The sequence below is a fragment of the Barbus barbus genome (genome assembly GCF_936440315.1).
Source record: "Barbus barbus genome assembly, chromosome: 21".
In the NCBI taxonomy this organism is placed as follows: Eukaryota; Metazoa; Chordata; class Actinopteri; order Cypriniformes; family Cyprinidae; genus Barbus; species Barbus barbus.
The window spans coordinates 17,985,359-18,000,858 of record NC_136749.1 but is presented as its reverse complement, the minus strand read 5'-3'; the positions used below and the strand labels follow the sequence as shown (position 1 = coordinate 18,000,858).

The 15,500-nt window shown below is 36.7% G+C and overlaps 2 protein-coding genes across 2 annotated transcripts in view; both read right to left on the bottom strand.

The window, feature by feature from the left end:
• Positions 1-3,667: 3,667 nt before the first annotated feature.
• On the bottom strand, positions 3,668-5,973 carry LOC306886836 (protein S100-A16-like). The gene is made up of 3 exons (XM_079444166.1): positions 5,891-5,973; positions 4,801-4,932; positions 3,668-4,511 (listed from the first exon to the last, which is right to left on the bottom strand). The coding sequence occupies exons 1-3, from the start codon at positions 5,900-5,902 to the stop codon at positions 4,338-4,340; spliced, it is 318 nt and encodes a 105-aa protein (XP_079300292.1). The 5' UTR covers positions 5,903-5,973; the 3' UTR covers positions 3,668-4,337.
• A 400-nt stretch (positions 5,974-6,373) lies between these two features.
• dcst2 (DC-STAMP domain containing 2) overlaps positions 6,374-15,500 on the bottom strand; it is a 10,891-nt gene continuing 1,764 nt past the window's right edge. Inside the window, exons 4-16 of the mRNA XM_079444160.1 lie at positions 15,348-15,449; positions 15,020-15,214; positions 13,543-13,608; positions 13,198-13,411; positions 12,775-12,932; positions 9,246-9,410; positions 8,775-8,942; positions 8,343-8,443; positions 7,934-8,064; positions 7,344-7,474; positions 7,140-7,227; positions 6,628-6,723; positions 6,374-6,516 (exon numbers count right to left, since the gene is read on the bottom strand). Coding sequence (XP_079300286.1) covers positions 6,438-6,516; positions 6,628-6,723; positions 7,140-7,227; positions 7,344-7,474; positions 7,934-8,064; positions 8,343-8,443; positions 8,775-8,942; positions 9,246-9,410; positions 12,775-12,932; positions 13,198-13,411; positions 13,543-13,608; positions 15,020-15,214; positions 15,348-15,449 — 1,694 coding nt within the window. The 3' untranslated portion in view covers positions 6,374-6,437. The remainder of the gene's footprint in view (positions 6,517-6,627; positions 6,724-7,139; positions 7,228-7,343; positions 7,475-7,933; positions 8,065-8,342; positions 8,444-8,774; positions 8,943-9,245; positions 9,411-12,774; positions 12,933-13,197; positions 13,412-13,542; positions 13,609-15,019; positions 15,215-15,347; positions 15,450-15,500) is intronic.

Here is a 15,500-nt window from a genome sequence, read left to right as displayed (position 1 = left end):
ATGTTCTGAATCAATTTTCCACACGGATTATAATAATTAATTATATCTATACAGCCTCTTTCAGTCTTATTTATAATTGATTCATAATCTGTATTTATTTGTATTACCATATATTTCATCCCATTCTGTATAAACGTTGCTATTCCTCCTCCACTGCCGTATTCTCTGTCATTCCTAATTACATTATATCCCTTTATTATGAAATCCAATTGCGGTTTTATCCATGTCTCCTGTATACATATTATATGAGGTTTCTCTATCAAGTTATCAATATACTTCTTAAATTCTTGACCATTAGCAATTAAACTTCTTGCATTCCACTGTAGAATAATCAGCATCATTAAGATGATCCAGCCCATGTCTGAGAGGATTGTGTCTCTTCATTGAGGATGTCTCTAATTGTTTCCCAGAGCAGCCCTTTCACATCTAGATATTTCTCTGCTGATTTAACAATTATTTTGATACTTTCATTCCGGCTTTTTGTTTGTGCTAAACAATTTATTATCCCTGCCATAAACAATACAAAATCATTTTCACTCACTATCAAACTTTCCTCTTTCAATTTATCACATTTCTGACATTTATCAATGTTTTTGTTCTTAATTCCAGTTTGTTTAGCCATGGTCCCAATTCCTGGCACCGTCTTAGCGGCCTCTGCATAACTGATTCCCTGAACAACCTTGACTCGTTGCACTTCAGCCTGCCTCTTGCTAACCTCACATCCTCGGTAAGCTGAATTATGTTCCCCTCCACAATTACAGCACTTCAGCTTTGCACCCTCTTCACATTTGCCATATTCATGATCACCACTACATTTACCACATCTCTGTTTTCCCTTGCACACCGCCGCCACATGGCCAAATCTCTGACATTTAAAGCATCTAAGTGGTGGGGGTATGTATAGCCTTACGCCGTAACACATATATCCAATGTATACCTTATTCGGGAGTTTCTCCTCATCAAAAGTGATCATAATTAGATGTACTTCCATTCCTGTTTATTTTCAGACGTCTTCACTCACATTTGCATTTTTTTATATTTCCTTTCACATCTTCTACTGAGACGTTTACCGGAATCCCTGTGATAACTCCTTTGACAAACTTTTTACCATTAGTCTTAGAGCATTGTACTTTATTTCCATTTATTTTGTTCATTCTGATTACTTTCATTTGCTGTTTCTCATCCTTGCATATAATCAGCAATGATCCATTTCTTAGTATTTTAGCACTCTTTATCACGCCGATTTCCTTGTTTAGAGTTTTTGTTACCTGTATTGGATTCATATCACCAAACGAATCCCCTTCATGCTCAAGTTTTACAAATACCTTATACTCCTCTCTCTCCGTTTCCTCTACAGTTAAACCTCTGTCGGAATCACTTTCATCTGACTTATTCCTTCGTTTCTTTTTCTGTGTATTATTTCTAACCTTATCCCATTTTTCATAATTCCCGCCACCTACTTCCATCTCGTCTAATTCATTTCCTGAACCGTCACTTCCTTCTGCATTCTCCTGTCCATTCACATTCCAGTTGTTGCCAACCGCTTTAGGATCCAATCGTTTTGCCACGATTGGAAAATATTCTTAAAATATTCTATAAAATATTCTTTATTTTTATTTACCATGCTGTCATACTTAACATATTTTATAGGAAATGAACAGCAATAAGTGTTGTAACAGACCCAAATCATCACTGCTGCATAGTTGCATTTTTCCAGTTACCAAATATGTTAATATAGTGATTACGTCCTTTTCTGGCGCTATGGCATTTCAGCGCAGTGTCTGAGATGTTAGCGTGTCTCTAATAAGATCGGTCACAGACATGATCCCTGCACGATCTAATGTGTAGCGTCTTATTAACTCACTGTCATGCATTGTGTGCAACACATTTCTTCTCCCTCTTCATGTTTCGTCCATTTTCTCCACTGCTAAAGAAACTCTTAAGCCCCTTAAAAGTCCCCGTCCGTACTCCTAACAATTTTGGACCTTAAGACCTCTTTTAAGGGTTAAGATGCTTTCTGAATTACTTTTTTATTTACTGGGATCTTTTCTTTAATTTTAAGACGAAACACCCACATTTCTAAGAATTTTCTTAGAATTTTGTTACTAGGAGCAACTCTTACCACTGAGGTTTTTCATGAATACGGGCCCAGGTGTTGCAAACCCTGTCAAAGTTCAGACCTCATCCTGACTGAAATGCTGTGGTGAGAGTTGTGCATAAACAAATGTGCACAAACCTCAATAAACTGGAGCAACGTTGTAAAGAGTGGGCCAAAATTGCTTCAGAATGATGCGAGAGACTGATAAAGTCATAGAGAAAATGATTACTATATACGGAGTGTGTGTGTGTGTGTATATTGATATATATATACGTTTATTTTTCATTTAGCCATTACATGCTCATTTAAGACACTTAGAACTGGTGTGCAGGTATGCAGCTTAATGACATCATGTAGGTCTGTTCTTTGGCGTCAAATCTGGGTCACACTGACTTATATATACATATAAACAAGAGAAAATGGAGGAAGTGAAAGACGGAAGTGAAAGTAGAAATGGTTTTCATATTGTATTTATTTCCATTGGCTTATTTCCAAGACTATTGTCTTTCAACAAGTTTGACCAGAAGAGTTGGCATATGGTCAGAGCTGCAGAGCTCCTGTATATCATGTAACAACAGCCCAGAGTACAAAGGAGAACACAAAACTGTGCCAAATAGAGCTGACTTTTTAAAACCAGTGGTAAAATAGTGAACATAAATGGATCTTAGACATGAATGAGGAGCAAAAGACAGGGGAGAAATAAGATGTACCAATTTTAAGAAGCTATAAAGTATCTGTACTCTTAGCATAAGGTGATTAACCACAAACCGTCATTAGTTACACCAGCATCTTCCAGCAATGGTGGGATGTTGTGCTTTTGTGGTTAGAGCTCCTCGTTCTAATGTTGAGGCATCATAGAGGTGTGAAGTCACAGAGGGCAAGTTGTTCTGTTATCTCCATGACAGCAACTGTGTTTTTTAAAGTTTGTTAAACCCTCATGTTGTGTTATGATGTACATGTAAAATAATAATACTAATTCTGGAATTAACCTCTTTTAAGAGGTAATAATTTCAACTTTAGTTCTAAAAAACATGGTTGAGGTCAGTTTGACCCCAGCAAAAAAACACACACAAAAACAATACAATAAAAGAAATAAAAAAACGTTATCGCCATACCAAAATCTCAGATGTCCAGACTGAATATTGGTGTTCTGGATGCCGTGAGCCTATAGGGACTGTATAGTGTGCACCGTAAGTTTATGAATGTTTAGCTTAAATGTGTGATATGAATAAATAGTGTTCATAAAGATTCTCAACTGAATTGAGTAGAGGCTTGGACTACCAGTATTCTCTACATCGCAACTAATTACGGTATTAAAAATACGTTTGGATCCTCTCTTCCAGCATTACTTTTATGTTTTATATCTAGGGTCTTTGAGAAGCCAAACATAAGTGATGTGTAGAATGGTTTATCAAGATTTTTTTTAGTTAGTTATGATTCCATTTAGATAATCATGAAGTTTAACCTTGATAGCTTTTTGATACATTTTAGAGAAATTAAAATGGTCTTTTAACATCAGGACATTTTAACATCAGGGTTAGTAAGTAGACCAATAAAGACCATCTCTATCAACTTAAAGAGTGTTTTTATTACACCTATAGACTTTATTGATCATTCAGACTCAGAAACCTTTAGCACATATTTAATAGCATCAACAAAGATAATCACATTAAGTTACCATAAAGTCAAATACAGTACAGAATATGTGGTGTCACATCTCTACTTCCCTCTACAGTATATTTTACTCACATTATCTCTTTTGCATGTCAGTCTGCACAAACAGACATGTGGCCCACAGTTATATAAAATATGATCACAGTTGTCACATCAAACACATAACAAATAATTTCCTATTTTTTATATGTAAAACAAAAGTAAAAAAAAGAATGAGTGGGCAGGTTGAAAGTGACACAACAATACAAAAACCTGCAGCACCAGAACAAATGAGGAAGTAAATTAGCCAGTAAATCTTATGTTATCTGGCCAGGCAGGTGTGGCTCAGGTTACACTGATGGTAGAGATTATTCGCGGTCGGTTGTAAGGGCTTGTTGAGTATTCATTCAGCAAGCTCTTTAACAACACTTAATTATGATAAGACCTACTGAAAAGACCAATAGAGTGACATGTACAGTGTTGCAGAGGATGATGTTTAATAGAAGCTGCTGATTGGACGTGTTTTCTCAGGGCTGTGGTGGACACCTACATAATGTTGATCGGTCTTGTTTGCTCAGGGCCGGTGTTACATCAGACTGCATTTCACACATTTCACTTGTTTCTCCTTGCTCTGCAATCCAAACTGAGCAGTGGCCAGAGAATCAACCAATCGCCAAAAATCCTTGAATGTGATGCCCTTCCCCTCTTCCACGTTCAGGTCAGTCAGGAGTTTGTTGAGTCCTTCCTGGTCCCCTGCTGTCTGGAAAAGAATAAAGGTGTGGGAAACGAAAAATTATTATGATAATTGTGTTTATTCCAGAAAATCTAATTGCGCATATTTATTTTCATTGTTATTTTGGTTTGTCCTAGACAAAATGGCATCAACCCTGCTAACAAAAATATATTCTAAGAAATGTTTTGGCAAATTTCGGAGAATGTTCTCTGTTAGCTAGGAAGTAAACCATTGTTGAATATGGCAATATAGCTTTTAGGTTGATATTATAGGTTTTGAGAGACTGAAATTTACTTATTTGTAGGTCCTGACTTACCGTCACCATGGTGGGCAGCTCTTTGGAGATCATGCTCTGGAACTCCTGGGCTGTGAGTGTGTCAGCATCAGTAGCCGATGCTGAATGGAAGTTTTTGACCAAGGTGTTTATGGCCAATTCTAGATCTGTGTACTACAGAGTGGGAATAGTTTCAGACTCAAGCACAGCTAAAAAGAATTATCTCTCATAGACAGAGATCACCGTTCAGGCCTATATAAGCACATCGAACCATTTGAGGGGGAAAAAGGTGGTTTAGTATTAACATATAGGCTACAAGGTCAGAAACCCCATTGTAATCCTATATTCCAGAGACTTATATTCAGTAGACTGCAATAATTTTTATAACCATTGTCATAATTGTCCATTCATTTAACTTGTTACAATATTTTCAGTCTTTTCAACTCGTTTTGAGGTTTCAGAGTTTCCTTCATCAGTTATGAATTTCAGATAAATTACAGGTTGTAACTTTGGCTCCACTTCCAGGCAGCAATTAAGCTTAGTGGGTTTTGATGTAATATATCAACACATAACGGCAAGACTTTGTTGCATTCCTCATGAAATCCTCAGTTTATCAGTTGTAATCCGTTTGTTTGCTGTTGAACAGAAGCTGTTACTACCTCCATCTACTCTCACAGTACATTCCTGTGCTCGACTGTTCAGCATGACTGACATCTACTTACTCACTGGGCGTTGGTCACCAAAAAAGACATGAAACGAAAAACATAAAAGCAAATTAAAAGTAAAATATTTTTTTTTAGTCTTAGCGTTTTAAAATGATCTTTAAAAATATTAATACTATTTATGTATGATATTGTTTAAAATATTGTAGCCTAACTTGTAATTGCACAAGTGCGATTATTTGTCCACATATATTGACCAAATTATGAATTAAATTACGTATACAGATAAATTATATTATTAAAGAAAATACAATTAGACTGATTATAAGCACGTTTTAATTCATTTTCTGCATTTGCAATATCGAAAGGAAATTATGACGAAAAAGAAAGTAGGTGAAATATAGGCCTAGCTACAGGTGGGTCATGCCAGTAGACTAAACTATTTAAATACAACAAAAAGAAAAGCTTACCTGTTCAGCCATTGGGCTTGTTTTATGTCCCGTGCGGAAACTACAGCAGGTGAAGTGAATTGACAGAAGCTATTTCATCACCTGACCAGCGCTGCCTCGCGCCTCCGACCCGCCCACTCTTCACTCACACACGGGTCATGACATGTTCACGCTTTTATGGTATTGAGAGTTTAGATGGGAATATATCGTGTACGGAATATGGGTTAATCTGCGATACACACAGAGATTGACTGGTATTTCTTTGTGAAAATAGTTAAAAATATAGAAATAGTTTTACAGTTAAGAAACTGCAGCTCATACTCGACATTCCTCAGACAACCATGTAAAAGCAATGTAACCAGACCAACTGCATTCTGACAGATGTGATTAGATTACATGAGGTAACATTTGTAAAATATTTGTAGTTTCATAATTGCCTACATATGGTACAGTTTGGGCAAGGTTATAAAATAAATGAAATAAAAACACATACTCCCCCTGGTTGCCTATAACATAACAGATTTATATTCAGTCACAGAATCTGCAAAAGCATAAAGCAGCTTTGACCTTAAACTCTGTTATTAATCTCAACATTTTGATGGTCGGTTGGGCCGTGCATCACTATAGAATGATCCTGATCAGAAATACTGAAACATACAAAAAAAGACAAAAGGTTAATACTGCTGATTTTAGAGATGTCCTGTGCATCTGTTTAACTCAAAAAATACGTGACTGAGCTGCTCAGTTCCTCTGGACACCTGATCGTTACTCCTTTCCTCTCTATGCTCTGGCCAGGCTGAGGTGATGTTACAGCGGTCTCCCAAAAACCAGCTTGCTCCTCATCACTGGAGTCTCTGAAACTCACAAATGTAAGCATTTATGTGTAGAACTTTACTGTCCATTTTCAAAATGGAAAAAGTAAAAATGAATAATGATTGAAATTAATTTGTTTATTTGAACTGTATATAGTCCATACAAAATAGGTTCTTGCGTGATAATAATTATTTTTCTTTAGTAAATAATTATCCAATATATAATATGCCCTCAACACCTTAAAAAGAATATTCCAGGTTAAATACAAGTTAAGTAGCCGATTCCACAAACTAGACTGTTTCATCCTGAAAAAAGTGTGCTTACAGTGACAGTATTATTGCTTCCACAGATGTTGTTGATGGAGCTTAACCTATATTCACTTATATTCGACTTAACTAATATTTCATTCCGAAAATATTTTTTAAAGTGTGTGTCATTGTTGTGTCATGTGACATACAGCTCTTGGTCCTCGTGAAATGTAAGGGGTGCCATACAGATAGCACAGAGCTTCCCCATCAGCTTGAAGCACAGCGAGCAGTAATGGCCTGTGAAAAGAAATCATTTTGTCCAGCAGGTTGGTCTAATAGTCTGTTTGTTTTTGCCAGTTAAGATAATCAATATGATCTGAAATCAGTCCTTTTTTTACAGCAAGAAAACCAACCTGTGCAGCGAGGGGTAGGGCAGATATGCACTTCATCATCATGACCTCTCGTCTTCAACACTTTCCCACAGGCCACACACGATTCTTTACCGATATCCAGGAGCCTGGCTATGATGGAACCCCCTGGTAGACTGCAATAAGATGAGGAGTGTGTGTATTTATTTACTTTTTCACTAAGATGTTTCATTTAATTTTCAGTTAAAACCATATTTCTGGAGGAGAAATTGAATGTGTTAGTGCTAATTAAGTGCTAATTAATTGAGTTATCTTACGTGATCCTTCATAAATAATTCTAATATGCTGACATATATCATTTTTTGTAAAGAAATAAATACTTTTACTCACCATTAAATTGATCAAAAGTGATTTTTTTTTACATTGTTACCTAAAAATATATAATATATTCATTTGAACGTTCTAATAAGAAAAAATCCTGGAAGTGTATTATGGTTTCCACAAAAATATGAAGCTGCCCAACGGATTTCAACATTGATAATAATAATAAGAAATGTTCCTTAAGCAGCAAAACGGCATTTTAGAATTTACCTAGTCAGTGTGTTACAGTGATTTTTATAGTGGTTAATACTCACTGTTTGGCCAATGTTTGTATAATGCCATCATGTTGCTGGTCTATCCTGTTTCGTTGTACAGCCCTCAATAGGGCTTTTCCTAAAGACCCACGCTGAGTGAGAATATGCCTGTGGAGGTACTGGATTCTCTTCTGCAACATGCACACAGTTAGTATATACTAAATCTATGTTACTTTAAGAATTGAATTAATATTGATAATAAATTCATAATTAAAACAAACTGAAAATAAACTTGTTCAGTCGTTGTCTTTTTACAACCAAACCTGTACATAGAAGTGTTTCTCCTTCATGAGACATAATTCTCTTTATAGATCAAATTTTCAGTCTCAAGGTGACCAGCATAGTAAATAATTGATAAAATCCTTTATATTTTATGGGGGGTGGAAGAATGAATCTTTTGTTTTCTTACTTTCTCTCTTTCAGGATGGTACCTGGCACACACAAATCTCTGTAAACGTTTGACGTAGCCACCAGCAATCACAATGAACAGAGTGAAGCCATAAAGAAGACCTTTGTTTGGAGGGAAGACAAAGGTCAGACATATAACCAAATAAAAGTTAAATGTTTGCATATATCTATTATTTTTGCTATCACTGAGTTGCTAGCAGTTGTACAGTAACAGAAGTCACATTCTAGTTAAAGTTTCAGTATAATTATCTTAAATACACTTCGAATTGACACAGATATAGTTGGCACATTAGTTAATTTGTATTAGTATTTGTGGTTGTGGCTGTGGTTTGATTGTAATTCTTTCCATCTGTTGTTCCAGTCTTGACCACTAGAAGTCACTAGACTGACAGATGAACGTTTCTTAGGTATTGTATTGGTATTGTAGTTGCACCAATGAGCAGGTATCTCATGTAGTCTGGCTCCAAAGGCTTCATGAGACATTTCTTGCTAAGCACAGTGATGTTTCCTTTCTGCAGGATGTCAAATGAAGCTGCAATGTCCCTAAAGATATCCGAGGCATAACCAGATCCATTCACATTCACTGCAACCACTACAGGAGCTGGAGGTGACAAAAATGTTAATTAAAATGGCGAAATCTAAAAAATATATGGTAGAACATGCTAGACAGACAACAAATATATAGAGAGTAAGCAAATCATTGACATATTATTGCTATTTTATTTTAATGTAAAAAATGTTTAAATATGTATTGCATTGTGAAAATCAGAATAAACATGTCAATATTACTAAGAATGAAAGTGCCAATATAATAAGTTAAATTTGCAGTGGCATATTAGGGAATTTGTGGAATGCAACAAAGAAAAACATGCATTGACCATGCTGTGATTTTCATTGTGTGTACCTTGGGTGACGATTTCACCCTGGGCCTGGTGGTGTACCAGCTCAAGCACCCAGAACACCAAGAGGTCAACAGCTATCAGTATGACAGTCATGACCAAATACCTGAGCAAAGACAGCATCTGACCTGCTATAGCCCGTCTCTGTCTCACTGTCAGATACAGAGAGCCTGAAGAAGACATAAGAGGCAGAGTCATTAATAGAGCCAGTCCATGTCTTAGCCAGATGTGCGTGTCTCTGTGAACCCGTTGGAGTTGAATTCTTTTCTGGTGAAATTGAATATCTTTGGTAGTATGACTGGGTGCTCTAGATCAGTGGTTTTAAACTTATTTCGCACCGATTAGTCACCCCCAACACAGTACCAAATTTGTACAAAATCATACAAAATGTCCTAAAAATCAAATATTGAAATTTATCAATACTGCAATGAACAGTGTATGCCCAACTATATGCAAAATTGTTAATATGGCTTAGACCAGGGGTGTCAAACTCAGTTCCTAGAGGGCCGGAGCCCTGCACAGTTTAGATGCAACCCTAATTAAACACACCTGGGGCCCGTTTCAGAAAGGAGGTTAAGTGAAAACTCTGAGTATGTTAACCCTGAAATCAGGGAAACTCTGGGTTTTCGGTTTCAAAATGGGAGGTTTGTCAAACCCGAGAAAGCAGGGTAAGTCAAGCCCGTTTCTGAAAGAGAGGTAACTTATATTCCGAGTCAGTTACCGTAGTAACTTACTCTGTGAACCTAACCTGGTCGGGAGCAAGTTTTCTTCGGTAAACCCAGAGTTTCTTTCGGTCTCCTCCCCCTTTTTATAGTGTTAGCGAAGTTTAAATACCTTATTCATTCATTCACGCTGCAAAATAGATTTTCTTACCAAGTATTTTTGTCTTATTTCAAGTACAAATATAAAAAAATTCTTAATATGCATCTTATATAATTGTCTATATTTAGTCTTTTTTCCTGGGGGATTTTCCTTTTAAGTGCCTTTTACATAAAACAAGTAAAATTGTCCGCCATAGGGTAAGAAAAATAATCTTAATGCAAACGGAAACAAGAATAATTTTAATTTCTTACCCTATTGGAAGATAATTTGCAAAATAAGAAAAATGCACTTTAAAACATCGGAGATGCAGAGGACATTATAAGTCCACTGTATGCAGATTCTAAGGAAAGTGTGCATCCCTCTCACACCCATTTTGAGAATTTTTTCCTGGGCACAAATCCGTCAAAGAGGGGTTTCACAGGACTGTAGGTCAGTGGTATAAAAATTGGTTTAAATGAGGCTGATCTGATAAATGATGTTTACTTGATAACATCATTCTGTGACGTCTGGAAGTAACCCAATAATCCGAATTTCCTTCAGGACTTCCAGTGTGGAAGCTTGGATGCACTGATGACAAGCATATCCCCACCATCGCCCCTTCTGAAAATGAAACCGATTACTTTATGGAATGGAAGGATGCCAGATGGAAGGGTGGTATAAGCCATAACCACCACCACAGCTGTTAAATAAACAAATTAGTCACGATTTTTTGGTCATCTTTATTTCTTAATACAAAAGAAAAAGTTATTTTTTTTACTTTTGGATTTTAGAAATCTTCCAATACTTGACCATCTCCTCTTCATCTATCAGTGGTGCAGGTGCAGGTTTTCCCCCCTTTTTGGGAGCCTCTGCCTTCTTGCTGTCGACAAGTCAGTAGTTAATTTTATTACTGTAATTAAGAAATGTAACAGGTTGGATTAGAGAATATTTAATTATGTGAAAAAAGCTGCAGCGCATTGAAATAGACACTGAATTATATTTAATGTCAAAAGTCATGTAGCCAACACCCATGAACCTTTCATGTTTAAAGCTTTACCTTGATTTAATTGTGTTTTTATACTTTTATATCGTTTTTTTAGCTGCTGCCACGTTCTTGTTTTTTTGTTTGTTTTTTTTGTGATCATGAGATACCATTAAAATGAATTTTAGTTCAATAATTTATAGTTTTCACCTCTGATATTATAAAAGTTATTAAGTTATTGGCAGTTATTAAGAATTAAAGTTATGCATTGACGGAAGTATGCACGCTGATGTCTTTTTGGCGGGAGCTGTGAATCGTAATGGTGAATCGTAATTTCGGCGCTCCGCTGATCATGACTTTTCATAGTCATGGTGCACGAGCTTAACTCAGAGTCAACCTACTCAGAGTTGAGTAAACTAACTCAGTTCAGCTGTTTTGTAACCGAAAACTCAGAGTTTCCTGTCTCAGAGTAAGTCAACTCTGAGTTCATGTTTAAACTCAGAGTTGGTTGAACCTCCTTATTGAAACGGGCCCCAGATCCAGCTAATCATGTCATTTAGGCTTATTTGAAAACTACATGGCTTGTGTGTTGGAGCAGGGTTGGAACAAAACTCTGCAGGGCTGCGGCCCTCCAGGAACTGAGTTTGACAGCCCTGGCTTAGACTAATTGGAAAACATTGATTATTTTGATTTCTGAAATGTCACTGTCAGTTATCTCTGAACAAAACACAACGTGGTTGGCAGAAACCATATTTATCCTCATTGAAAGTGAACTTGTTTTTAATGTAGCCTTTTTTATACACTCTCAGAAATAAAGGTACAAAAGCTGTCAATGGGGCAGTACCTTTTCAAAAGGTACCCTTTTTTACCTTTTAGATACTAATATATACACTCAAGGTACTAATATGTACCTTAATATGTATTATTATGTTTTTTCTGAGAGTGAACATTTTGTTACACTACTGTTTGGGGTCAGGAAGATTTTTGTAAAACAATAATTTTATTCAGTAAGAACACATTAAATTGATCAAAAGTGACAGTAAAGACTAACATTGCTACAAAAGCTTTCTATTTTTAAAAATACTTTCTTTTTTAAATTTCTATTCTTCAAAGAATGCTTAAAACAAGTTCGCACCGTTTCCACAAAAATATTAAGTAGCACAACTATTTTCAACAGTTTGATGATAAGAAATGTTTCTTGAGCAGGAAATAAGAGAGTGATTTCTGAAAGATCGTGTGACACTGAAGACTGGCGTAATGATGCTGAAAATTCAGCTTTGCCATGACTGGAATATAGTGCATTTTAAAAAGAAAATAGAAAATGCAACCTTTGTGGGCATGACACTTCATTCAAAACGTTTTGCAGGTTAATACAGCAATGTACTGTAGAGTTTGATTGGATGTTTGAACTTAAATTAGTTGTTTTTCCTAAAACAGACATGCAATTTTGGGTCACCAGAAGTGCTTTTAGTGCAGTTGACCTTTTGACATCTTCTGTCTCTCTGAGTGTGAAACACATTCCCTGTTTTCTGGTAGTTGTCGACCTTTCCCTTGTAAACTTTTTCTCATCTATCCTTAATATCTTCTCTCTCAGTTCAGGGTCCTCCTCCACATTTTTGAACCCCTCAGCTCTGTTTCAATTATCTAAATGTCTATGAACATTCCTTCCTTTCTTCCTTCCTCTGACCCTTCACTCCACGCCATCTATCTGCTAACGGACACATGTACACATCATTTAAGTACACACTTACAGGGGCTGATGTAGGTGAGCGTTTCTCTGTGGTTGAGGGGAAGTACAGCTGCTTTGCCCTTTCTGGAGCGCTTCCTGTCCAGCTCGATAAACTGGTCAGTTATGTAGATGTTTTCAAAGTTATCATTATGAAGGTACCGATTTTTGTACAAAACAGCCCTGTTCACAAACACATAAAAAACAACTGAAAACTGCAAAAATACTGATGGATATACTTTTACACAACAGAGAAATATTATTAACTACATTATCATCAAGTAAATATATTAACAATAATTCACTTCTACTCTAAAAAAAAAAGTAAATAAAGATCAATTTTGTGAATAATTCTGCAAGAATTTTGTGACAGTACTGACATGGTGAATATGTCTCAATGTGTGTGAGTATTTACTATGGCTACTTGTTTTTAACAGGAAGTACATACTGGAGATACATGAAGAGAAGCAGGAAGAAACCAAAGTATGCCAGTAGACGCTTGAGCTCCTGGAGGAGGCCCAGCTCCTCTGACACCTCCTCCATGATCTCCTGAGCAGCATCCTGTATGGACTGACTGTTGTTCAGAAGCAGGTCAAAATTGATGGAGGTAGAAATGTTGAATTCAAACTCCTTTTTAATTCGATCAAAGGCTGCAATGGTTGCTGGGGGTAAAAACAACAAACATGAAAAAGCAGTACATAAAATATAAGCTTCTTTCAGAGTAACTGAATAAGTTTAAACAGAGTTAAGAATCACTCCATGCCAGGAAATCACTCATAAGAGCTGTACTTACGAAAAGCCAAAGCAGTCTTAATGTGGTCAGCAATATACGATGGTAAGATGCAGAGCAGCTGTCCCACTGCCGGAAAAGCCCGGGAAAATAAAAAATAGGCATTAATTTAAAAACATCTGTGCAAACTGACTAAGTTTTTTTTTAAATAATAATTTGTAATGACATTAGTTTTAACTTCTTTACACTAAACAGCAGATTTCTGCTCCATAAGGCTATAAGAAATTTTGTTAGAGCTGATTCTGTAGCTAGAGTTCATGTTTAGATTTGCTGTCAGATCATGGTCATCCTGTTGAGGAATGTGTGAGATACATACCTCATGATTGATTGATTGATTGATGATAAGCTGAATTTCTCAGACCACATTGTTAAAACTGCCCGGTCCTGCAGATTTGCATTATATAATATTAAGAAGATCAGGCCCTTTCTCTCGGAACATGCTACACAACTCCTTGTTCAGGCTCTTGTTCTGTCCAGACTTGACTATTGCAATGCTCTCTTGGCAGGTCTTCCAGCCAATTCTATTAAACCTCTACAATTAATCCAAAATGCTGCTGCAAGATTAATCTTTAATGAGCCGAAAAGAACGCACGTCACGCCTCTGTTCATCAATTTGCACTGGCTACCAATAGCTGCTCGCATTAAATTCAAGGCATTAATGTTTGCCTACAGAACCACCACTGGCTCTGCACCCCTTTACCTAAATTCTTTACTTCAGACTTATGTGCCCTCTAGAAGCTTGCGTTCTTCAAGTGAACAACTAATTATTGTACCATCCCAAAGACACAGAAAAACACTTTCAAGGACTTTTTCATTAACTGTTCCCATCTGGTGGAATGACCTGCCCAACTCGATCCGAGCTGCCGAATCCTTACCCATCTTCAAGAAACGGCTAAAAGCTCATCTGTTCCATCTTTACTTGACCCTCTAACTCTAGCACTATCTATTCTAATTGTATTTTATCTATGTCTTTTTATTAAAAAAATAACAATAATAATTATAATTATCTGTACTGCGTTAGGCTAACCAAGACTTGTAATAGCACTTGCACGTTGTTGCTCTTTTGTTGGTTTTGATTGCTTCTTATGTCCTCATTTGTAAGTCGCTTTGGATAAAATAAATAAATAAATAAACATACACATGGGAACACAACCACCCCTCTTCACACTGTAACATTTAGGGTACTTAAACGTGACAAACTGTTCCCACAGGAACAGATATTGAAAATAAACTTTGTATATATCGAGCAGGGAGATGAACAGTGCTTAGGAATCTGTGTCACAGGAACCATTTGTCCAGTTTCTGCAATGGCAGAATAGATATAATATACCAAACATAATGAAACCAAACCACTGTGATGCAGAAAATAAACAGGATACTGTAAATTACAGTAAGGAATCATTGCGTTGAGGTTATAAGTTTTCCTGTAAGAGTGTAATGATAGGGCTTTCAAGGGACTAATCATATACCCGAGACATACCGCGTGCAAGCCCACAGAGATACTGGAATCCATCCAGTAGGTGGCAGAGGAACGAAAACACAGACAGCAGCTCCATGCAGTTCTCACGGGCCTCATTAAACAGCCTAGTGCACTTCTGATATGGCAAACCCAGATTGTCATTACACACATCACCAATATTTGCCAAGAAGTGCAGTCCATTTCTTAGAGTACGAGCTGAAAAGGAAACAGAGAGACAGAGGGACTTCAAACATGCCTAGACCTCAAACCTCAGAAATAAATGAAGCACCATAGGCGAGTTTGCCCAGACAATGTCATTACCGGATGTTTGGCCGATTGATTCACTCACCAACATGCCGCACAGATTCCGTCAGTGCTCTGATGAAGTTTTGTGCTCGGCCTGCCATTGAGTGAGCATTCCTCGCCATCTGCTTTATCTTACCCAGGGCCGCTAAACAAAGATGTTTTCAGGATATCAAAACAGAAACATGTACAACATACT

What these genes read in the sequence shown, in the direction of transcription:
- LOC306886836 (XM_079444166.1), bottom strand. An exon ending in AGCTGCCCACCATGGTGACG is followed by an intron (nt 4,512 to 4,800) that starts GTAAGTCAGGAC and finishes ATTCTTTTCCAG; the next exon opens with ACAGCAGGGGACCAGGAAGG.